Genomic DNA, 25,109 nt, shown 5'->3' on the forward strand with positions numbered 1-25,109 from the left:
CCTGGCTATTGTAAATAGAGCTGCAGTGAACATATTGGTACATGACTCTTTTTGAATTCTGGTTTTCTCAGAGTATATGCCCAGTAGTGGAATTGCTGGGTCGTATGATAGTCATATTTTTAGTTTCTTGAGGAACCTCCATATTGTTCTCACCAACAGTGCAAGAGGGTTCCCTTCTCTTCACACCCTCTCCAACAGTTATTGTTTGTAGATTTTTTGATGTTGGCCATTATGACCAGTGTGAGGTGCTACCTTGTTGTAGTTTTGATTTGCATTTCTCTAATGATTACTGATGTTGAGCATCCTTTCATGTGTTTCTTGGCAGTCTGTATGTCTTCTTTGGAGAAATGTCTGTTTAGGTCTTCTGCCCATTTTTGGATTGGGTTGCTTGTTTTTCTGATATTGAGCTGCATGAGCTGCTTGTATATTTTGCAGATTAATCCTTTGTTAGTTGCTCCATTTGCAAATATTTTCTCCCCTTCTGAGGGTTGTCTTTTTTTTTTTGCGGTATACGGGCCTCTCACTGTTGTGGCCTCTCCCGTTACGGAGCACAGGCTCCAGACGCGCAGGCTCAGTGGCCATGGCTCACGGGCCCAGCTGCTCTGCGGCATGTGGGATCTTCCCGGACCGGGGCACGAACCCATGTCCCCTGCATCGGCAGGTGGACTCTCAACCACTGCACCATCAGGGAAGCCCCTGAGGGTTATCTTTTCGTCTTGGTTTTATGTTTCCCTTTGCTGTGCAAAAGCTTTTAAGTTTCATTAGGTCCCATTTGTTTATTTTTGTTTTTATTTCCATTTCTCTAGGAGGTGGGTCAAAAAGGATCTTGCTGTGATTTATGTCATGGAATGTTCTGCCTATGTTTTCCTCTAAGAGTTTTATAGTATCTCCCCTTACATTTAGGTCCTTAATCCATTTTGAGTTTATTTTTGTGTATGGTGTTAGGGATTGTTCTAATTTCATTCTTATACATGTAGCTGTCCAGTTTTCCCAGCACCACTTATTGAAGAGGCTGTCTTTTCTCCATTGTGTATTCTTGCCTGCTTATCAAACATAAGGTGACCATATGTGCATGGGTTTATCTCTGAGCTTTCTGTCCTGTTCCATTGATCTATATTTCTGTTTTTGTGCCAGTACCATGCTGTCTTGATAACTGTAGCTTTGTAATATAGTCTGAAGTCAGGAAGCCTGATTCCTTCAGCTCCATTTTTCTTTCTCAAGGTTGCTTTGGCTATTCACGGTCTTTTGTGCTTCCATACAAATTGTGAAATTTTTTGTTCTAGTTCTGTGAAAAATGCCAGTGGTAGTTTGATAGGGATTGCACTGAATTTGTAGATTGCTTTGGGTAGTAGAGTCATTTTCACAATGTTGATTCTTCCAATCCAAGAACATGGTATATCTCTCCATCTGTTTGTATCATCTTTAAATTTCTCTCCTCAGTGTCTTATAGTTGTCTGCATACAGGTCTTTTGTCCCCTTAGGTTGGTTTATTCCTAGGTGTTTTTTTGTTGTTATTGCAGTGGTATATGGGAGTGTTTCCTTAATTTGTCTTTCAGATTTTTCAGCATTAGTGTATAGGAATGCAAGAGATTTCTTTGCATTAATTTTGTATCCTGCTACTCTATCAAATTCAGTGATTAGCTCTAGTAGTTTTCTGGTAGCATCTTTAGGATTCTCTATGTATAGTATCATGTCATCTGCAAACAGTGACAGTTTTACTTTTTCTTCTCTGTTTTGGATTCCTTTTATTTCTTTTTCCTCTCTGATTGCTGTGGCTGAAACTTCCAAAACTTTGTTGAATAATAGTAGTGAGAGTGGACAACCTTGTCTTGTTCCTGATCTTAGAGAAAATGGTCTCAGTTTTTCGCCATTGAGAGCGATATTGGCTGTGGGTTTGTCATATATGCCCTTTATTATGTTGAGGTAAGTTCCCCCTATGCCTACTTTCTGGAGGGTTTTTATCAAAAATGGGTGTTGAATTTTGTTGAAAGCTTTTTCTGCATCTATTGAAATGATCATATGGTTTTTCTCCTTCAATTTGTTAATATGGTTTATCACATTGATTGATTTGTGTGTCTTGAAGAATCCTTGCATTACTTGGATAAACCCAACTTTATCATGGGGTATGATCCTTTTAGTGTGCTTTTGGATTCTACTTGCTAGTATTTTGTTGAGGATTTTTGCATCTATGTTCATCAGTGATATTGGCCTGTAGTTTTCTTTTTTTGTGACATTTTTGTCTGGTTTTGGTGTCAGCATGATGGTGTACTCATAGAATGAGTTGGGGAGTATTCCTCCCTCTGCTATATTTTGGAAGAGTTTGAGAAGGATAGGTGTTAGCTCTTCTCTAAATGTTTGATAGAATTCGCCTATGAAGCTATCTGGTCCTGGGCTTTTGTTTGTTGTAAGATTTTTAATCACAGTCTCAATTTCAGTGCTTGTGCTTGGTCTGCTTATATTTTCTATTTCTTCCTGGTTCACTCTCAGAAGGTTGTGCTTTTCTAAGAGTTTGTCCATTTCTTCCAGGTTGTCCATTTTATTGGCATATAGTTGTTTGTAGTAATCTCTCATGATCCTTTGTATTTCTGCAGTGTCAGTTGTTACTTCTCCTTTTTCATTTCTAATTCTATTGATTTGAGTCTTTTCTTTTTTTTCTTGATGCGTCTGGCTAATGGTTTATCAGTTTTGTTTATCTTCTCAAAGATCCAGCTTTTAGTTTTATTTATTTTTGCTGTCATTTCCTTCATTTATTTTTCATTTATTTCTGATCTGGTCTTTATGATTTCTTTCCTTCTGCTTCCTTTGGGGGATTTTTTGTTCTTCTTTCTCTAATTGCTATAGGTGTGATGTTAGGTTCTTTATTTGAGATATTTCTTGTTTTTTGAGGTAGTGTTGTAGTACTATAAACTTCCCTCTTAGAACTGCTTTTGCTGCATCCCATAGGTTTTGGGTCATCGTGTTTCATTGTCATTTGTTTCTAGATATTTTTTGATTTCCTCTTTGATTTCTTCAGTGATCTCTTGGTTATTGAGTAGTGTATTGTTTAGCCTCCATGTGTTGTAGTTTTTACAGATATTTTCCCGTAATTGATATCTAGTAATAGCGTTGTGGTCGGAAAAGATACTTGATACGATCTCAATTTTCTTAAATTTACCAAGGCTTAATTTGTGACCCAAGATATGATCGATCCTGGAGAATGTTTCATGAGCACTTCAGAAGAAAGTGTAATCTGCTGTTCTTGTATGGAATGTCCTATAAAAATCAATTAAGTCCATGTTGTTCAATGCATCATTTACAGCTTCTGTTTCCTTATTTATTTTCCTTTTGGATGATCTGTCCATTGGTAAAAGTGAGGTGTTAAAGTCCCCTACTATGATTGTCAATTTCTCTTTTTATAGCTGTTAGCATTCACGTTATGTATTGAGCTGCTCCTGTGTTGGGTGCATAAATATTTTCAATTGTTATATCTTCTTCCTGGATTGATCCCTTGATCATTATGTAGTGTCCTTCTTTGTCTCTTGCAGTAGTCTTTATTTAACGTCTGTTTGTTTGATATGAGAATTGCTACTCCAGCTTTATTTTGATTTCCATTTGCATGGAATAACTTTTTCCATCCCCTCACTTTCAGTCTGTGTGTGTCCGTAGGTCTGAAGTTGGTCTCTTGTAGACAGCATATATATGGGTCTTGTTTTTGTATCCATTCATCCAGTCTGTGTCTTTTGTTTGGAGCATTTAATCCATTTACATTTAAGACAGTTATCGATATGTATGTTCCTATTACCATTTTCTTACTTGTTTTGGGTTTGTTACTGTAGGTCTTTTCCTTCTCCTGTGTTTTCTGCCTAGAAAAGTTCCTTTAGCATTTGTTGTAGAGCTGGATTGGTGGTGCTGAATTCTGTTAGGTTTTGCTTGTCTGTAAAGGTTTTAATTTCTCTGTCAAATTGGAATGAGATCCTTCCTGGTGTAGTAATCTTGGTTTTATGTTTTTCCCTTTCATCACTTTAAATATGTCCTGCCACTCCCTTTTGGCTTGCAGAGTTTCTGCTGAAACATCAGCTGTTAACCTTATGGGGATTCCCTTCTATGTTGTTTGTTGTTTTTCCCTTGCTGCTTTTGATATTTTTTCCTTGTATTTAATTTTTGACAGTTTGATTAATATGTGTCTTGGCTTGTTTCTCCTTAGGTTTATCCTACCTGGGACTTTGTGCTTCCTGGACTTGATTGACTATTTCTTTATACATATTAGGGAAGTTTTCAACTGTAATCTCGTCAAATATTTTCTCTCTCCGTTTCTTTTCCTCTTCTTCTTCTGGGACCCCTATAATTTGAATGTTGGTGTGTTTAATGTTGTCCCAGAAGTCTCTGAGATTGTACTCAATTCTTTTCATTCTTTTTTCTTTATTCTGCTCTGTGGTAGTTATTTCCACTATTCTATCTTCCAGGTCACTTATCCGTTCTTCTGCCTCAGTTATTCTGCTATTGATTCCTTCTAGAGAATTTTTAATTTCACTTATTGTGTTGTTCATCATTGTTTGTTTGCTCTTTAGTCTTCTGTGTCCTTGTTAAACATTTCTTGTATTTTGTCCATTTTAGTTCCAAGATTTTGGGTCATCTTTACTATCATTACTCTGAATTCTCTTTCAGGTAGACTGCCTATTTCCTCTCCATTTGTTTGGTCTGGTGGGTTTTTACCTTCCTCCTTCATCTGCTGTGTATTTCTCTGTTTTCTCATTTTGCTTAAGTTACTGTGTTTCAGGTCTCCATTTCGCAGGCTGCACGTTCGTAGTTCCTGTTGCTTTTGGTGTCTGCTTCCAGTGGGTAAGGTTGTTTCAGTGGGTTGTGTATGCTTCCTGGTGGAGAGGACTGGTGCCTGTGTTTTGGTGGATCAGGCTGGATCTTGTCTTTCTTGTGGGCAGGACCTCGTCCGTTGGTGTGTTTTGGGGTGTCTGTGGACTTATTATGATTTTAGGCAGCCTCTCTGCTAATGGTGGGGCTTCTGTTCCTGTCTTGTTAGTTGTTTGGCATAGGGTGTCCAGCACTGTAGCTTGCTGGTCGTTGAGTGGAGCTGGGTTTTAGTGTTGAGATGGAGATCTCTGGAAGAGGTTTTGCCATTTGATATAATGTGGGCCCGGGAGGTCTCTGGTGGACCAACGTCCTGAACTTGGCTCACCCACCTCAGAGGCTAAGGCTTGACACCCGGATAGAGCACCAAGACCCTGTCAGCCACACAGCTCAGAAGAAAAGGCAGAAAAAGGAGGAAGGAAAGAAATAAAAATAAATAAATAAAATAAAGTTGTTGAAATAGAAAACAATTGTTAAGAATTAAAAATGTGGGCTTCCCTGGTGGCGCAGTGGTTGAGAGTCTGCCTGCCGATGCAGGGGACACGGGTTCGTGCCCCGGTCTGGGAAGAGCCCACATGCCACAGAGCGGCTGCTGGGCCCGTGAGCCATGGCCGCTGAGCCTGTGCTTCCGGAGCCTGTGCTCTGCAACGGGAGAGGCCACAACAGTGAGAGGCCCATGTACCGCAAAAAAAAAAGAATGAAAAACTTAAAAAGTATTAAGGGCTTCCCTGGTCGCACAGTGGGTGAGGATTCCACCTGCCGATGCAGGGGACACGGGTTCGTACCCCTGTCTGGGAAGATCCCACGTGCCACAGAGCGGCTGGGCCTGTGAGCCATGGCCGCTGAGCCAGCACGTCCGGACCCTCTACTCTGCAGCGGGAGGGACCACAACAGTGAGAGGCCCGTGTACTGAAAAGAAAAAAAAAAAAAGTAATAAAAAAAATGAGAAAGAAAGAAGGGAGCAACCAAACCAAAAACTAAATCCACCAATGATAACAAGTGCTAAAAACTATACTAAAAAAAAAAAAGGACAGTCAGAACCCTAGGAGAAATGGCAAAAGCAAAGCTATACAGGCAAAATCACACAAAGCAGCATACACTTACACACTCACAAAATGAGAAAAAGGAAAATAATATATACAACTATAATTTAAAACAAAAGGAAGAGAGAAACCAAATCAATAAACAAATCTACCAATGATAATAATCTTTGAACACTAAACTAAGTTAAACATAAAACCAGAAACAAATTAGATGCAGAAAGCAAACCCCAAGTCTACAGTTGCTCCCAAAGTCCACCCCCTCAATTTTGGGATGATTCATTGTCTATTCAGGTATTCCGAAGATGCATTCTACATCAAGTTGATTGTTGAGATTTAATCCACTGCTCCTGAGGCTCTGGGAGAGATTTTCCTTTCTTTTCCTTGTTCACACAGCTCCTGGGTTTCAGCTTTGGGTTTGGCCTCGCCTCTGCGTGTAGGTTGCCTGTGGGCATCTCTTCTTCACTCAGACAAGACAGGCTTAAAGTAGCAGCTGATTAGGGGGCTCTGGCTCACTCAGGTCCGGGGTGGGGAGGGAGGGAGGGAACGGAATGTGGGGCGAGCCTGCGGCGGCAGAGACCAACATGACATTGCAACAGCCTGAGGCGCGCCATGTGTTCTCCCAGGGGAGTTGTCCCTGGATCACGGCACTCTGGCAGTGGTTGGCTGCACAGACTCCCGGGAGGGGAGGTATGGATAGTGACCTGTGCTTGCATACAGGCTTCTTGGTGGCTGCAGTAGCAACCTTAGCGTTTCATGCCCGTCCCTGGGGTCCGTGCTGATAGCCGTGCCTCATGCCCATCTCTGGAGTTCGTTTAGGCAGTGCTCTGAATCCCCTCTCCTCACGCACCCGGAAACAATGGTCTCTTGCCTCTTAGGCAGTTCCAGAGTTTTTCCCGGACTCCCTCCCGGCTAGCTGTGCCGCACTAGCCCCCTTCAAGCAGTGTTCACGCGGCCAACCCCAGTCCTCTCCCTGGGATCCGACCTCCGAAGCCCAAGCCTCAGCTCCCAGCTCCCATCCGCCCCGGCAGGTGATTGGCAGCGATTCTCTGTGCGGAAATCTCCCCGCTTTGCCCTCTGCACCCCTGTCGTTGGGCGCTCCTCTGTGGTCCTGAAGCTTCCCACCACCAACCCCCACACAGCCCCTGTCTCAACCAGTGAAGGAGCTTCCTAGTGTGTGGAAACCTTTCCTCCTTCACACCTCCCTCCCGAGGTGGAGGTCCTCTCCCTATTCTTTTGTGTCTGTTTTTCGTTTTTTCTTTTGCCCTACCCAGGTACGTGGGGAGTTTCTTGCCTCTCAGGAAGTCTGAGATCTTCTGCCAGCATTTAGTAGGTGTTCTGTAGTTGTTGTTCCACATGTAGATATAGTTTTGATGTATTTGTTGGGAGGAAGGTGATCTCCACGTCTTACTCCTCTGCCATCTTGAAGGCCCCCCCCCCCACATTAGTTGATTGATGCAGTTATTCCACATATTCCAGAAACCAGCTGCTGTATTTCCTAATCAAGGAGATTTTCCTGGCACATACACATGATTATTCCTACACAGCTAAATAGTTGCGACAGGTCAAGGGCAGAGACCTCTTTCCTTATGTTACATCTTAAAGATTATTCAAAGCTTGTAAGTTCTAGCTCCTCAACATACGTTTAGAGAATCCAAATTTGACCCTGCCTGGCACGAGTTTCCTATTTAAGAATGTCTTCATTTAGGCCAAATATGAAATGTAGTACCTCATATTACTATCCTTGTAGTTTTTCTCATGGTATTTCTATATCTGGCATGCACAGAAGATATCAGTTGCCCTTTATTACAGGTAAAACCAGCACTTATGTTCTTTTGAAGCATGTTTAAATTACACCCCCTACAACTTCTGTCAATGGCTCAACTACCTTTTTTTTGTTTTTTTTTTTTTTAATTTATTTTTGGTTGTGTTGGGTCTTCATTGCTGCCTGCAGGCTTTCTCTAGTTGCGGGGAGCAGGGACTACTCTTCATTGCGGTACGTGGGCTTCTCATTGCAGTGGCTTCTCTTGTTGCAGAGCACAGTCTCTAGGTGTGCGGGCTTCAGCAGTTGCGGCATGTAGGCTCAGTAGTTTTGGCCTATGGGCTGTAGAGCGTAGGCTCAGTAGTGTGGCACACGGGCTTAGTTGCTCCACGGCATGTGGGATCCTCCCAGTCCAGGGCTCGAACTTGTGTCCCCTGCATGGCAGGCAGATACTTAACTAGTGCGCTGCCAGGAAGCCCATCAACTACCATTTTTAAGACTGGGTATAGCTCTTCTCATCTTCTCAGCTATTTCAGGTTTTCTTTTGGTAGTAAAAGAACATATAATGACTACAAAATCTGTTGAATTCCACTGCAGAATAAGATGGCTTTTTATTTAGCTTGTTGGTTCCTCTGTTTTTATCAGTGCCATCCATAAAGCATTTGATTCCATTATTTATTATAAAGATACTGCCATGTTTATTAATTTTGCTAAATAAAATGTGGATCTTTTGCAGAAGAAAACCTACCTGATTGTATGTTTTTGATGCTAGCTATTGCTTTGTAATCTGGAAATGTCATTTACTTATAGATAATGCTGCACAGGGTGCTGTTTGAACAGACATACAGTTGTGAGGAACATTCTTTGATTTACAACTGCATTTATTCCTTATCGAATCTGTTTTTTGCAGTATTCTTGGCTTCATAATGAATGCCAAGCTTCTCCTCGTGAACATCATCCCAGAACTTTTGGTTTCATATCAGGCTGATCTGTCTGCCTCAATGATTCTTCAACAGCTCACAGTTACGCAGAACAGTTTAACTGTACTTAAGAACATCTTTTAAATGGTTTTGTTCCCCTCCCTTTATTCTATAGTTCATTGTAAAGACATCCTTTGACTATCCTATGTTGATGATTCTTCTAAGATGTAGATAGCCCCGTGTATTTGATTTATTATGTGCCTATTTTATTAATCTTATCTTTTAATATTTGGGAATAAGGAGAGCAGAGGATAATAGCTGTTTTTGGTTTTTTTTTTGTAAACCTACTGGCCATTTCATATAAAGTAGGATTTAACGGTGACAGTGTGAAATTGGTAAGATGCCTGTGGTATGTTTATATTTTGTAGACAAAGGAAAATAAGTTGAAAACTATCATTTTATTATATAGTTTGGCACTATACAATCGTGGCAGTTAATAATGGTGGTTAATAGTAGGGGTTAAGGAGAATTTTTGTTTGTGCAGTAAATCTTAAGTATCAGATACTAGCATTTCTAAACTCAGACATTCAGAGAAACTGGGATACCAAAAGTCAGATGTTAGAGGATAATTCCTTATGATAGTAAAGCAGGAACATTTTGTACACAGCCAATAAAGAGGGAAGCTCATACATGAAAACTGGTACTACATTGTGAACTCCTAGAGAACAAGCAGTGAGTTCTTTTAAAATGATGGTTGTTGGGTTTTCTCCTGCTTAAAATAGAAAATAATCCATATTTATTGTAGAATATTTAGAAAATACATATATAAAAATTGCTCAAAATCTTTGCTAACATTTCAGTGCATTTCCTTCTAGTCTTTTTTTCTGGGCTTAAGTATTTTATAGTAGAACATATGATATAAAATATATACAGTTCAACATAAAGCATCATCAAACCCAAATCCAGAAAAACATCCCAGATGACCCCTGTGTTTTGTCTCTTCCTAATCACAACTCATTTTTCCCCCTTTTCAGGATAGCTGTTATTATGACTCTTATGATAATCATTTCCTTGATTTCCATAATTTTTTCTGTAATCTTTCTTTAGTTTGTCTATCTTTTGATATATGCCCAAGAGTTTAATATAGTTAAATTCTTCCAGTTTTTAAACTTTATATTAATTAACTCAGAGCCTTTTCTTTTGTGTCTTGCTTCCTTCACCCAACAAGATGTTTTCAGATTTGTTTGTGTTACTGACAAAGCTGTAATTCTTCTGGCATATTTGTTTGTTTGTTTTTAATATAATGAATGCAAGTCATTTCCACACTGCTGCATAGTATTCCATTGTATAGATATACAACAATTACTTGTCCATTCTCTTGATGATAGACATTTGGGTTGTTTCTAATTTTTGTATATTGAGAATACTTCAACTGTGAACATTCATGAATGTATGTCCTGGTACACATGTGCATGTGTTTCTCCAAAGTCTATACCTAAGAGTAGAATTGCTTAATCATAGGAGATAGAGCTAAACTGTTGCCAAAGAAGTTGTACCAGAGGGCAGACAGCAAAAGCAAGAAGAACTACAATCATGCACCCTGTGGGGGGGAAAAAAAATTCACAGAAAGATAGACAAGATGAAAAGGCAGAGGGCTATGTGCCAGATGAAGGAACAAGATAAAACCCCAGAAAAACAACTAAATGAAGTGGAGATAGGCAACCTTCCAGAAAAAGAATTCAGAATAATGACAGTGAAGATGATCCAGGACCTCGGAAAAAGAATGGAGGCAAAGAACAAAAAGATGCAAGAAATGTATAAAAAACACCTAGACGAATTAAAGAACAAACAAACAGAGATGAACAATACAATAACTGAAATGAAAACTACACTAGAAGGAATCAACAGCAGAAAAACTGAGGCAGAAGAACGGATAAGGGACCTGGAAGACAGAATGGTGGAATTCACTGCTGTGGAACAGAATGAAGAAAAAACAATGAAAAGAAATGAAGACAGCCTAAGAAACCTCTGGGACAACATTAAACACACGAACATTTGCATTATAGGGGTGCCAGAAGGAGAAAAGAGAGAGAAAGGACCAGAGAAAATATCTGAAGAGATTATAGTCAAAAACTTCCCTAACATGGGAAAGGAAATAACCACCCAAGTCCAGGAAGTGCACAGAGTCCCATACAGGATAAACCCAAGGAGAAACACGCCAAGAAACATAGTAATCATATTGACAAAAATTAAAGACAAAGAAAAATCATTGAAAGCAGAAAGGGAAAAAGGACAAATAACATACAGGGGAACTCCCATAAGGTTAACAGCTGATTTCTCAGCAGAAACTCTACAAGCCAGAAGGGAGTGGCATGATATTCTTAAAGTGATGAAAGGGAAGACCCTACAACCAAGATTACTCTACGCGGCAAGGATCTCATTCAGATTCGATGGAGAAATCAAAAGCATTACAGACAAGCAGAAGCTAAGAGAATTCAGCACCACCAAAGCAGCTCTACAACAAATGCTAAAGGAATTTCTCTAAGTGGGAAACACAAGAGAAGAAAACGACCTACTAAAACAAACCCAAAACAATCAAGAAAATGGTCATAGGAACATACATATCGATAATTACCTTAAACGTGAATGCATTAAATGCTCCATCCAAAAGACACAGCCTTGCTGAATGGATACAAAAACAAGACCCATCTATATATGCTGTCTCCAGGAGACCAACTTCAGACCTAGGGACGCATTCAGACTGAAAGTGAGGGGATCAAAAAAGATATTCCATGCAAATGGAAATCAAAAGAAAGCTGGAGTAGCAATACTCATATCAGATAAAATAGACGTTAAAGAACGTTACAAGAGACAAGGAAGGACACTATATAATGATCACGGGATCAATCCAAGAAGAAGATATAAAAATTATAAATATATATGCACCCAACATAGAGCACCTCAATACATAAGGGAACTGCTAACAGCTATAAAAGAGGAAAACGACAGTAACACAATAATAGTGGAGGACTTGAACACCTCACTTACACCAATGGACAGATCATCCAAAATGAAAATAAGTAAGGGAACAGAAGCTTTAAATGACACAATATACCAGATAGATTTATTGATGTTTATAGGACATTCCATCCAAAAACAGCAGATTACACTTTCTTCTCAAGTGCGCTCGGAACATTCTCCTGGATAGATCACATCTTGGGTCACAAATCAAGCCTCAGTAAATTTAAGAAAATTGAAATCATATCAAGAATCTTCTGACCATAACGCTATGAGGTTAGAAATGAATTACAGGGGAAAAAACATAAAAAACACTAACACACGGAGGCTAAACAATACGTTACTAAATAACCACGAGATCACTGAAGAAATCAAAGAGGAAATCCAACAATACGTGGAGAGAAATGACAATGAAAACATGACGATCCAAAACCTATGGGATGCAGCAAAAGCACTTCTAAGAGGGAAGTTTATAGCTATACAAGCCTACCTCAAGAAACAAGAAAAATCTCAAATAAACAATGTAACCTTACACCTAAAGGAACTAGAGAAAGAAGAACAAACAAAACCCAAAGTTAGCAGAAGGAAAGAAATCATAAAAATCAGAGCAGAAATAAATGAAATAGAAATAAAGAAAACAACAGGAAAGATCAATAAAACTAAAAGCTGGTTCTTTGATAAGATAAACAAAATTGATAAGTCATTAGCCAGACTCCTCAAGAAAAAGAGGGAGAGGACTCAAATCAATAAAATTAGAAATGAAAACAGAGAAGTTACAACAGTTACCGCAGAAATACAAAGCATCCCAAGAGACTACTACAAGCAACTCTATGCCAATAAAATGGACAACCTGGAAGAATTGGACAAATTCTTAGAAAGGTATAACCTTCCAAGACTGAACCTGGAAGAAATAGAAAATAGGAACAGACCAATCACAAGCACTGAAATTGAAACTGTCATTAAAAATCTTCCAAAAACAAAAGTCCAGGACCAGATGGCTTCACAGGTGAATTCTATCAAACATTTAGAGAAGAACTAACACCCATCCTTCTCAAACTCTTTCAAAAAATTACAAGGAAGGAACACTCCCATCTCATTCTATGAGGCCACCATCACCCCGATACCAAAACCAGACAAAGATACTACAGAAAAAGAAAATTACACACCAGTATCATTGATTAATATAAATGCAGAAATCCTCAACAAAATACTAGCAAACAGAATCCAACAGTACATTAAAAGGATCATACACCATGATCAAGTGGGATTTATCCAAGGGATACAAGGATTCTTCAATATATGCAAGTCAGTCAGTGTGATACACCATATTAACAAATTGAAGAATAAAAAGCATATGATCATCTCAATAGATGCAGAAAAAGCTTTTGACAAAATTCAACACCCATTTATGATAAAAACTCTCCAGAAAGTGGGCATAGAGGGAACCTACCTCAACATAATAAAGGCCATCTACGACAAACCCACAGCAAACATCATTCTCAATGGTGAAAAACTGAAAGCATTTCCTCTAAGATCAGGAAGAAGACAAGGATGTGCGCTCTCACCACTGTTATTCAACACAGTTTTGGAAGTCCTAGCCATGGCAATCAGAGAAGAAAAAGAAATAAAAGGAATCCAAATTGGAAAAGAAGAAGTAAAACTGTCACTGCAGATGACATGATACTATACATAGAGAATCCTAAGAATGCCACCAGAGAACTACTAGAGCTAATCAATGAATTTGGTAACGTTCCAGGATACAAAATTAATGCACAGAAATCTCTTGCATTCCTATCCACTAATGATGAAAAATCTGAAAGAGAAATTAAGGAAATACTCCCATTTCAATTTTAACAAAAAGAATAAAATACCTAGGACTAAACTTACCTAGAGAGACAGAAGACCTGTATGCAGAAAAATACAAGACACTGATGAAAGAAATTAAAGATGATACCAATAGATGGAGAGATATACCATGTTCTTGGACTGGAAGAATCAATATTATGCAAATGACTATACTACCTAAAGCAATGTACAGATGCAATGTACTCCCTATCAAATTACCAATGGCATTTTTTGCGGAACTAGAACAAAAAAATCTTAAAATTTGTATGGATACACAAAAGACCCTGAATAGCCAAAGGAGTCTTGAGGGAAAAAAACAGAGCTGGAGGAATCAGGCTCCCTGACTTCAGACTATAGTAGAAAGCTACAGTAATCAAGACAATATGGTACTGGCACAAAAACAGAAACATAGACCATGGAACAAGATAGAAAGCCCAGAGAAAAACCCATGCACCTATGGTCAACTAATCTATGACAAAGGAGGTAAGGATATACAATGGAGAAAAGACAGTCTCTTCAATAAGTGGTGGTGGGTAAACTGGACAGCTACTTGTAAAAAGAATGAAATTAGAACACTCCCTAACACCATACACAAAAATAAACTCAAAACGGATTCAAGATCTAAATGTAAGACTGGACACTATAAAACTCTTACAGGAAAACATAGGAAGAACACTCTTTGACATAAATCACAGCAAGATCTTTTTTGATCCACCTCCTAGAGTAATGGAAATAAAAACAAAAATAAACAAATGGGACCTAATGAAACTTAAAACCTTTTTCACAGCAAAGGAAACCATAACCAAAACCAAAAGGCAACCCTCAGAAGGGGAGAAAATATTTGCAAACAAATCAGCGGACAAAGGATTAATCTCCAAAATATATAAATAGCTCATGCATCTCAATATTCAAAAAACCAACAACCAAATCCAAAAATGGGCAAAAGACCTAAATAGACATATCTCCAAAGAATACATACAGATGGCCAAGAAGCACATGAAAAGCTGCTCAACATCACTAATTATTAGAGAAATGCAAACGGAAACTACGAGGTATCACCTCACACCGGTTAGAATGGGCATCATGAGAAAATCTACAAACAACAAATATCGGAGAGGGTGTGGAGAAAAGGGAACCCTCTTGCACTGTTGGTGGGATTGTAAACTGATACAGCCACTATGGAGAACAGTATGGAGGTTCCTTTAAAAATTAAAAATAGAATTACCATATGATCCAGCAATCCCACTACTGGGTATATACCCACAGAAAACCATAATTGAAAAAGACACATGCACCCCAATGTTCATTGCAGCACTATTTACAATAGCCAGGTCATGGAAGCAACCTAAATGCCCATCGACAGGTGAATGGGTAAAGAAGATGTGGTACATATATAAAATGGAGTATTACTCAGCCGTAAAAATGAACTAAATTGAGTCATTTGTTGAGACGTGGCTGGATCTAGAGACTGTCATACAGAGTTAAGGAAGTCGGAAAGAGAAAAACAAATATCGTATATTAACACATGTAAGTGGAACCTAGAAAAATGGTACAGATGAACCGGTTTGCAGGGCAGAAACTGAGACACAGATGTAGAGAACAAAAGTATGGACACCAAGGGGGGAAAACCGTGGTGGGGTGGGGATGGTCGTGTGCTGAATTGGGTGAATGGGATTGACATGTATACACTGGTGTGTATAAAATTGATGACTAATGAGAACCTGCTGTATAAAAAAATAAATAAAATTCAAAAATTAAAAAAGCTGTACCTATTTGCACTACAAGCAAGAAGCATATGAAAGTTCTTATTGTAGCACTTTTGCTCATAATAATTGTTCATGGAGTTTTAAAAAAGGGACGAAAATATGACATCAGTAATTAATCATGGAGAGTGTAATAACTGTTACCATATTCTAAGGTCTTTCTACTGCCTGGAAAACTAGTTGGCATGGTCCAATAGTCTAAAATAAAATAGTAGATATAAACACAAATGTGTCACTAAGTATCTTACATGTAAATAGATTAAATATTCCAGTTAAGAGACAAAGATTGTTTGGATTGAGTTAAAAACACTCTAGCATCCATATGCAAAAGAATGAAGTTGACCCCCTACTTCACACCATATACAAAAATTAACTCAAAATGGTTCAACAACCTCAATATAAAAGCTAAAACCATAGAACTTTAGAGGAAAATATAGGAGTACATCTTCATGACCTAGGCTTTAGCAGTGAATTCTTACATATGACACCAAACCATAGGCAACAAAGGAAAAAATAGATAAATTAGACTTCATCAAAATTTAAAATTTTTGTACTTCAGTGGACATATTAAGAAGGGGAAAAGATAACCTATCTACTGCAACATGGAGGAACCTTGAAAACATTATGCTAAGTGAAATAAGCCAGACAGAAAAGAGCAAATATTGTATGATTCCATTTACATGAAATATCAATCGTAGGCATATTCATAGAGAAAGAAAGTAGACTGGAGTTTACCAGATTGTTGGAGAAGGGGAGAATAAGGAGTTAATGGTTAATGGTTACAGAGTTTATCTTCGGGGTGATAAAGTTGCTTTTTTGTTTTTTGTTTAGATTGAAGTATAGTTGATTTACAGTGTTTTAGGTGTATAGCAAAATATATATGTATATGTGTGTGTGTGTGTGTGTGTGTATTGTTTTTCAGATTCTTTTTCATTATAGGTCATTACAAGATATGGAATATAGTTACAGTGTCCTGTGCTATACAGTAGGTCCTTGTTGTTTATTTTTTTATGGTAGTTTGTACCTGTTAATCCCAAATTCCTAATTTATTTCTCCTGCTCCTCCTTTCCTCTTTGGTAATCGTAAGTTTGTTTTCTATGTTTGTGAGTCGGTTTCTCTTCGGTAAATAAGTTCATTTGTACCAATTTTTTCTTTAGATTCCACATATAAGTGATATATTTGTCTTTGTCTGTCTGACTTACTTTATTTAGTATGATAATCTCTAGGTCCATCCATGTTTCTTCAAATGACATTATTTCATTCTTTTTTTTTTATGGCTGAGTAATATCATATTTTATCTATATATCTATATCTGTATACCACATCTGCCTTATCCATTCATCTGTCACTGGGCATTTAGGTTTCTTCCATGTCTTGTTGTTTTAACATAGTGCTGCTATGAATATAGGGGAGCATGTATCTTTTTAAATTAGAGTTTTTGTTTTTTCCGTATATATGGCCTGGAATGGAATTGCTGGATCATATGGTAACTATATTTTGAAGTTTTTAAGGAATCTCCGTACTGTTTTCATAATGGCTGTACCAGTTTACTTTCCTACCAACAGTGTATGAGGGTTCCCTTTTCAAGATGATAGTGAATAGCACTCTTTTAAGAAATGCTATGTTACTTTCTCAATGATGATTTAATGGCACATAGGAGAGAAATGTATGTTGAATCATTATGTTTTACACCTGAAAATAATATTGTTGTACATCAGTTATATCTAGATTTTTTTAAAAAGAGATGTATGAAAAAACAGAACATAGATGTCCAATTCAAAAAATAAAAATCTAGGTGACAAGTCATAGCTTGAGTTATGCTTTAAGCAGTGTAATTTTTATCTCATTTTTTCCTCTGAAATAAAAAAAAATGTAAGTACCATATAGTTGGCATTTGTAATGTTTTCAAGACATTACTTTATTAATTCATATGTGTTTGAATTACATAAGGAAATAAATATCCATTTAAATAATTCGCCTTTCTAATTTGGAAATAGCAAACCTTTGTTTCACACTAGATTTGTGAATTCGTATTAATGCAGTTAAAGAACAACTTCATTCTATGAAAAATAAATTTTGTCTGTCACATTTGATACTGAAAATCAGCCTCTGTACACCAGCCCCAGTTTGAATTTCAGAGAAAGAGTTTGGATGAAGTAGAAGAGAATAGCTTTATTGCTTTGCCAGGCAAAGGGGGCCAGAGCAGGCTAATGCCCTCAAAACTGTGTCCCAGGGACTTCCCTAGTGGCACAGTGGTTAAGAATCTGCCTGCCAATGCAGGGGACAAGGGTTCAAACCCTGGTCCGGTAAGATCCCACATGCCATGGAGCAACTAAGCCCGTGCGCCACAACTACTGAGCCTGCGCTCTAGAGCCCACAAGCCACAACAGCTGAGCCTGCGTGCTGCAGCTACTGAAGCCCGGGTGCCTGGATCCTGTGCTCTGCAACAAGAGAAGCCACCACAGCAAGAAGCCTGCACACCACAACGAAGAGTAGCCCCTGCTCGCCGCAACTAGAGAAAAGCCCGCACACAGCAACGAAGACCCAAAGCACCCATAAATAAATAAATACATACATACATACATACATACATACAGACAGACATACATACATACATACATACAGTAAACTATTAAAAAAAAAAACAAAAACTGTGTCTCAGTGTGGGGGGGGGCGGTTTGTGAGGAGTCTTATACTCAAGGGGAGGGGTTGCTTATAAGGATCTGGGTGCCTGCAGGACCTGCATTCCTTCAGTGTAGAGATCATCTGGTGTCAGGTGGTCTCATGATAGGATTCTGTGGTTCTCGAGGTTATCGAACTGTGACCTCTCTGGAATGAAGAATGCTTCATCAAGCAGTTAACATCTTCCATTTGGTGGGGGTTTTCGTACTTCAGAGGAGCTCAAAAATACTGATATGTATATTCCTTGAGGAGGAACCAGTACCCTGCTCCAAAGCTGCACTGTTGTTTTTGTACTACTCCTCCCTGTCTCTGCATCCCCTCCCTTCCTCGATTAGGAACTGTTTGAACCTGCCCTTTGGAACTCAGGGAAGGTCATGGAGGCTGAATGAAGCTTATTTCCTACAAACAAGAAACGAGGGACACAGAAAGGGTTTTGTGCCCAGGAGTCCCACAGGGCCTGGTTGGTTTCACATGGGTGCTAAAATTGGGGCAGATATTTTATTTTAATGTTAACTAGATGAATTGGATTTAATTTTGTATGCCCTTTTTTTTCCCTTCAATAATAAATTCTAGTGATTTCCTAAGTTTTTACCTTAGGAAACTAGAAAAAGAGGAGCAAATTAAATCCAAAATAAGCAGAAAGAAAGAAGGAGTAAAAGTTAGATCAGAGATCAGTTGAATTGAAAACAGGAAATTAATAGAGAAAAGGCAACAAAACCAAAAGCTGGTTCTTTAAAAAGATCAATAAAATTGATACACCTCTAGCCAGGCTTCCAAGAACAAAATGAAAAAAGAAATAAATTTCTAATAAGCATAAATGAAAGAAATGTCATGACTACAGATCCCATGGATAGTAAAGGAATATTATGAACAACTGTATGTTAACAGATTTGATAACTTAGATGTATTGGACCAATTCCTTGAAAGACACAATCTACCAAAACTCACACAGGGAGAAATATATAATCTGAACAGGTGTTTATCTATTAAAGAAATTGAATCAATAATTAATACTTTCTAATACCAAAAGCATCAAGCTGAGATGGTTTTATTGTTGAATTCTAGAGAACATTTAAAGAAGAAAGGATACAAGTTCTCTATAATTTCTTCCAGAAAATAGGAGCTTAGAGAACACTTCCTATTTCATTCTGTGAGGCCAGCATTACCGTGATACCTTGACAGTGAAAAGACAATCCACACTAAGATAAAATATTTGCAAAACACATATCTGATAGAGGATTTGTATCTGAAATATGCAAAGAACTGTTAAAACCTAACAATAAGAAAACAAACAGCCCAATTAAAAAGTAGAGAGAAGATCTAAATGGACAGCTCACCATAGAAGATAGACAGATGGCAAATAAGCATATGCTCAACATCCTATGTCATGAGGGAATTGCAAGTCAAGACAACAATGAGATACCAGTTTGAAAAAATCTATTAGAATGGCTAAAATCCAAAACACTGACTACACCTAATGCTGACAAGGATGTAGAACAACAGGAACTATTCATTGCTGGTAGGAATGCAAAAGAGGACAGCCACTTTGAAGAGAGTTTGACAGTTTTTTTACAAAGCTAAACAAAGGCTTACCGTACCATGTAACAGTCATGCTACTCAATATCCAGGTGAGCTGAAAGCTTCTGTCCACACAGAAACCTGTACATAAATGTTTATAGCAACTTTATTCAAAGCTGTCAAAAACCAGAAGGATCCAAGATGTCTTTCAATAGGTGAATGGATAAACTGGGGTACCATGGAATATTATTCACTGTTAAAAATAAACTGTGTAGCCACAAAAAGACATGGAGGAATCTTGTATGCATATTGCTAAGTGAAAGAAGCCAGTCTGAAAAGGCTACATACTGTATTCCAACTATATGACATTATGGAAAAGGTAAAAATCAATGAGTGCCAGAGTGGGAGTTGGAGTGAAATATGAGTAGGTGGAGCACAGGGAACTTTTAGGATAGCAAAGCTATTCTGTATGATACTGTCATGATGGATACATGACATTATGTATCTGTTAAAACCTGTAGAACTATACAACACAAATCTTGAAACTTAATGAAACTATGGCCTTTAATAATAATGTATCAATATTGGTTCATAATTTGTAATAAATGTTTCCATACTGTCTTCGCCTGCTCCAGCAGCTGTAGGGGAGAAAAAATCATTTTCCCTCCACCCTTCTAGGTTCTTGGCTGAGACCAAGACAGAATGACAGGAGAAAAACAAACATGTATATACCTCCTACATACATGGGAGATACCCAAGAGAAAAATGAGTGACTCTCCAAAATTGCCCAAGCTATCATCTTTTATATGCCATCCCCAGCTAAAGAGCAAAGAAGATTGGGGTAGAGGTGAGATGGAGACCACTTATGGGAATTTACGAGGCAAAGCAAAATAAACAAGGGTATAGTTGTTATGCAGATTTAAGTATAAGCTTTCTATAGTAAGTTTTATTCTTCCTCTTCCTGGTACAGAGAGAGAGAGATACCTTTACAAATGGATATTTCCCTTAGAAATGTAAATATCCCTTATAAAAGGATAACTTCTATTAGGTTTTCAGAGCTTCTCCAGTGTCTGCTGTTTCTTAAAAATAACCAACTCAAGAAAATCCTTATGCCAAAGGGGCATATTTTGGGGTGCCATATTCTATTCCCCTTCCCAGCCATAATAAAATAACATAACAAGTGGCTTGAACAACACAAATTTATTTTCTTACCGTCCTGAAGGCTAGAAGTTGGAGGTTAGGGTTCCAGCGTGATTGGGTTCTACTGAGGACTCTTCTGGGATTGCAGATGGCCTCCTTCTCACTGGTTTTTCACAGGGCAGAGAAAGAGAAAGCAAACACTCTCTTGTTTCTTCTTATAAGCACACTAATCCCACCCACTGTGAGCCCATTCTCATGGCCTCATCTAAACCTGTCTTCAAAAGAACCCATGTCCAAAAGTCATCACATTGGTAGTTAATGCTTCATCATATGACTTTTAAGGGAACACAGTTCAGTGCATAGCATACACTAATGGAAGCTATTAATAAGAGAAATCATGTGTTGGGGGGTGGTATATGAGAAGTGTCAGAACTTTCTGCATAGTTTTTCTGTAAACCTAAACATCTCTAAATAATAAAGTCTATTAAAAATAATAACAAGGCTAAAGATTATGAATTTCAATTTCAGAGAGATTTAAAAACAGATGACATTTCCTTTGATATTCACTGCCCAATAGAATGCTAAATATGACAAGAACAAGCCATGTCAAGTCAGCATTCACCATGTTCCACCTTTTGGTCTTTCTTTTCCTTTTTCTGCCTTCCTTGAAACTCTCTACCTTACTTTAAATGTCACTATTTTCCACCATATCCTTGTTTCTTGTTTGGTCCTCCACTTTTCACCTCCTACCTTTTCTCTCTCTTTGACTTCAGTGGACCATAAAAATAAAATGTGAGCTTCCATAATAATGAATCTGTAATCTGATTGTCTTATACTATAGTTTAAAGCTTCAGTTACCTTAAAAAAATACAAAGTATCTGAAAGTCAGTAATGATCTGACAGTCAATAAAGGGAAGATCAATAAGCACATAAAATAATTTGTGTATATCTTATTGTAAAAAATCTATAGATTATTATTTAGTTTGTGTGTGCCTGTATCTGTTTTTTGTGTGTTGAAAATAGTATTTCTTTTGGGTTGGGCATATTCTAAAGTCAGGTTTTTTTTAAAGGTAAAATTCATATAACGTAGAAATAACCATGTTAAAGTGTGCCATTTAGTGTATTTACAGTGTTGTGCGACCTCTATCTAGTTCCAAAACATTTTCATCAATCCAAAACGGAATTCTGTACCTGATGAGTCACTGCAGATTTCCCCCTCACCTGAGTCACTGGAAACTACTAATCTGCTTTCTGTTTCTGTGGATTTGTCTATTCTGGGTATTTCATTTAAATGGAATCTTAGGGCTTCCCTGGTGGCGCAGTGGTTGAGAGTCCGCCTGCCGATGCAGGGGATACGGGTTCGTGCCCCGGTCCGGGAAGATCCCGCATACCGCGGAGCAGCTGGACCCGTGAGCCATGGCCGCTGAGCCTGCGCGTCCGGAACCTGTGCTCCGCAACGGGAGAGGCCACAACAGTGAGAGGCCCGTGTACTGCAAAATAAATAAATAATAAATAAATGGAATCATAGAATATGTGACCTTTTGTATGTATCCATTATATGGATAGACCACATTTTGTTTATTCAATCATTAGTTTATGAACATTTGTGTTGTTTCTACTTTTGGCTATTGTGATTAGTGATGCCATGAACATTTCTGTAGAAGTTTTTGAACAGTTAATTTTTTTTTTTTTTTGCGGTACGCGGGCCTCTCACTGTTGTGGCCTCTCCCGCTGCGGAGCACAGGCTCCGGACGCGCAGGCCGAGCGGCCACGGCTCACAGACCCAGCCGCTCCGCGGCACGTGGAATCCCCCCGGACCGGGGCACGAACCCGTGTCCCCTGAATCGGCAGGCAGACTCTCAACCACTGCGCCACCAGGGAAGCCCTGAACAGTTAATTTTAATTCTTTTTGGTATATGACTAGGAGTCGGATTGCTGGATTTTATGGTAATGCTAGGTTTAACTTTTTGAGGGACTTCCAAAATATTTTCTACTGTAGTTGCACCATTTACATTCCAACAATAATGTACAAGAGTTCTAATTTCTCTCCCCATTCTTGCCAACACTTTTGTCTTTTTTTAAATTATAGCCATCCTAGTGTATGTATGAAGTGATGTCTCACGGTAAAATGAGGTTTCCTCCTATAACTTACTCTATATGTTAAATTTATGTGCAATTATTAATATGTTAGTCTATTAAAATACAATAAATGTCCTGCAGATTAAGAGAGTACTATAGTGCTTCAACAGATCCTTCTATAGAAATATTGTTTTGACATTTTAATATTTAATTGTGCTTAATTTGAGACAGATACATTCATTTAGAACAGGAATGCCCATCAGAGGAACTCTTTGCCATGCTGGCTTTTGAGTTTGCCATAGAGCCTTCTAGTTTGATAGAATACATAATGTCCAAAGTGAAAAAGATTTAAAACACAATATGCTTGATTTTGACAGAGTGCAAAGAATGATTAAATAAAGATATTAGCAGTCGTTAAGCCGAGTATCTGGTCATTATTATCAAATACTGCGTGAATACCTCCAGTTAAATGAATATGAACAGCTATCTCATAAGATAATTCATTCCTTTCTTTTTCTTTTTTAATTTTATTTTTGGCTGCGTTGGGTCTTCGTTGCTGCGCAGGCTTTCTTTGGTTGCGGATATGGGGGCTACTCTTTGTTTTGGTCCGCGGGCTTCTCGTGACAGTGGTTTCTGTTTGTTGTGGAGCACGGGCTGTAGGCGTGCCAGCTTCAGTAGTTGTGGTACGCGGGCTCAGTAGTTGTGGCTTGCGGGCTGTATAGCGCAGGCTCAGTAGTTGTGGCGCACGGGCTTAGTTGCTCCGTGGCATGTGGGATCTTCCTGGACCAGGGTTCGAACCTGTGTCCCCTGCATTGGCAGATGGATTCTTAACCACTGCACCACCAGGGAAGTCCCATTCATTCCATTTTAGACAGCTCTGTTTATAAACTTAAGTTCTTCTGTATGCTAGGTTAATAACTGCTGTCCTTGAACAGATACTAATTGGATCTTGTTATTCTCTCTAGCTACAGGTCCATTTTTTCACATGAAGACAGCTACCATATCCCCTCAAGTTTTCTCCTTTTCTATATCTGACACTTCTAATTCTTTCTACCCATCACATTTCAGAGTTCTTATACCTTCACTGTTGTACTTGCTCTCTTCTGGATGTGCTCTAGTTTGTAGTCATCCATTCTAAAGGGTATTTCTCTAGATATTATCTGATCCAAAGAATGGAACTAACACATAAGATGGTTTGCATGCTCATGATAGGCCTGTGATTTAGATATGTGTGTTCCCTTTCTGCAAGTGAATAAGCTTAGGCGCAGACAGGTAAAGATATATTCCCAAGGTCATAGAATATGTGGAAGAAGTCCAGTTCAGGTTTAACTGTCTGCAAAGCTATACTCTTTTCCTTAATAATCATAATACCAATATTGATAAACATAATAACATTTATTGCACAGGTAGAATATACTCAACACTGTACTAAGTACTTAGACTCCCACTTAAGCCTCACAGAAGACTTGTGAGGTAGAGATTACTATTTTTACAAATGAGAGAATTGAAGATCAGAAAATTCTAATAATTTTCTAAAGGCCACTGAGAGACTAGTGTAGTCAAGATTGAAAACCAAATGTGATTCCAAAGATTGTTCTTTTAAATATTATACTGTTCTGTCTATGCTGTTCCATGATATAGTTGATATTTCAGTAATTAAGAGCACAACTACCAGGTGTTTCAGTGTTCTAGGTCTATATAAAATAATACATATGATTAAAAATATACAATTTACAGTTATTACAAATTTATTATTAATTTTTCTTTCATTTCATTTGATGCAAAAACACTGCTGATTTGACTATATATTGATATAGCCTTTCTGTCAGTATTTAGCAAAATACCAAAAAGAAAGGGTGACTATATTTAAAACTTTGTTTTCTTTTAGGTCCACCTCACTCATTTAACCGAGATGAGACAATAATCATTGCTTTGGCATCAGTCTCTGTATTAGCTGTTTTGATAGTTGCCTTATGCTTTGGATACAGGATGCTGACAGGTAAAATTATAATTTTTTGTTTTGTTATTTATTAAACATGTCATTTAATCAGAATTGATTTTATTTTATAAAAATTCATCATGGTAAAAAACATCTCTGTGCTGTGGTAACCCCAGAGTCATCCTTCTCTCTTAAACTTTTTGTCCTAGTTTTTATGAAAGGTTTCAAACATATACAAAATACCTATTACCCAGCTTCAATGAGTATCACATCTGTATATCACCTATAGCCCCACTCACCACATGCTTCCATTCCACTGGATTATTTTGAAATAAATTGAAGGTATAACTTATCTGTAAATATTTTAGTATTATCTCTGAAATATAAAGACTTAAAATATATATAACCACAATACCATTTTTATATCTAAAAATAACAGTAATTCCTAAATATCATCAACTGTCTAGTTGGTTCTCATAAACTTTAGATTTGACAAGCTTTTTAGGAAATCAGCACCCATTCATTCATTCAAATAACTTTAATAAAACCTTCTTTAATGTT

At 38.0% G+C, this 25,109-nt stretch overlaps 1 protein-coding gene across 1 annotated transcript in view; it reads left to right on the top strand.

The window, feature by feature from the left end:
- BMPR2 (bone morphogenetic protein receptor type 2) overlaps positions 1–25,109 on the top strand; it is a 201,486-nt gene that overhangs the window by 131,779 nt on the left and 44,598 nt on the right. The window contains exon 4 of the mRNA XM_079925207.1: positions 24,498–24,608. Coding sequence (XP_079781333.1) covers positions 24,498–24,608 — 111 coding nt within the window. The remainder of the gene's footprint in view (positions 1–24,497; positions 24,609–25,109) is intronic.

The sequence above is a fragment of the Stenella coeruleoalba genome (assembly GCF_951394435.1).
Source record: "Stenella coeruleoalba genome assembly, chromosome: 6".
In the NCBI taxonomy this organism is placed as follows: Eukaryota; Metazoa; Chordata; class Mammalia; order Artiodactyla; family Delphinidae; genus Stenella; species Stenella coeruleoalba.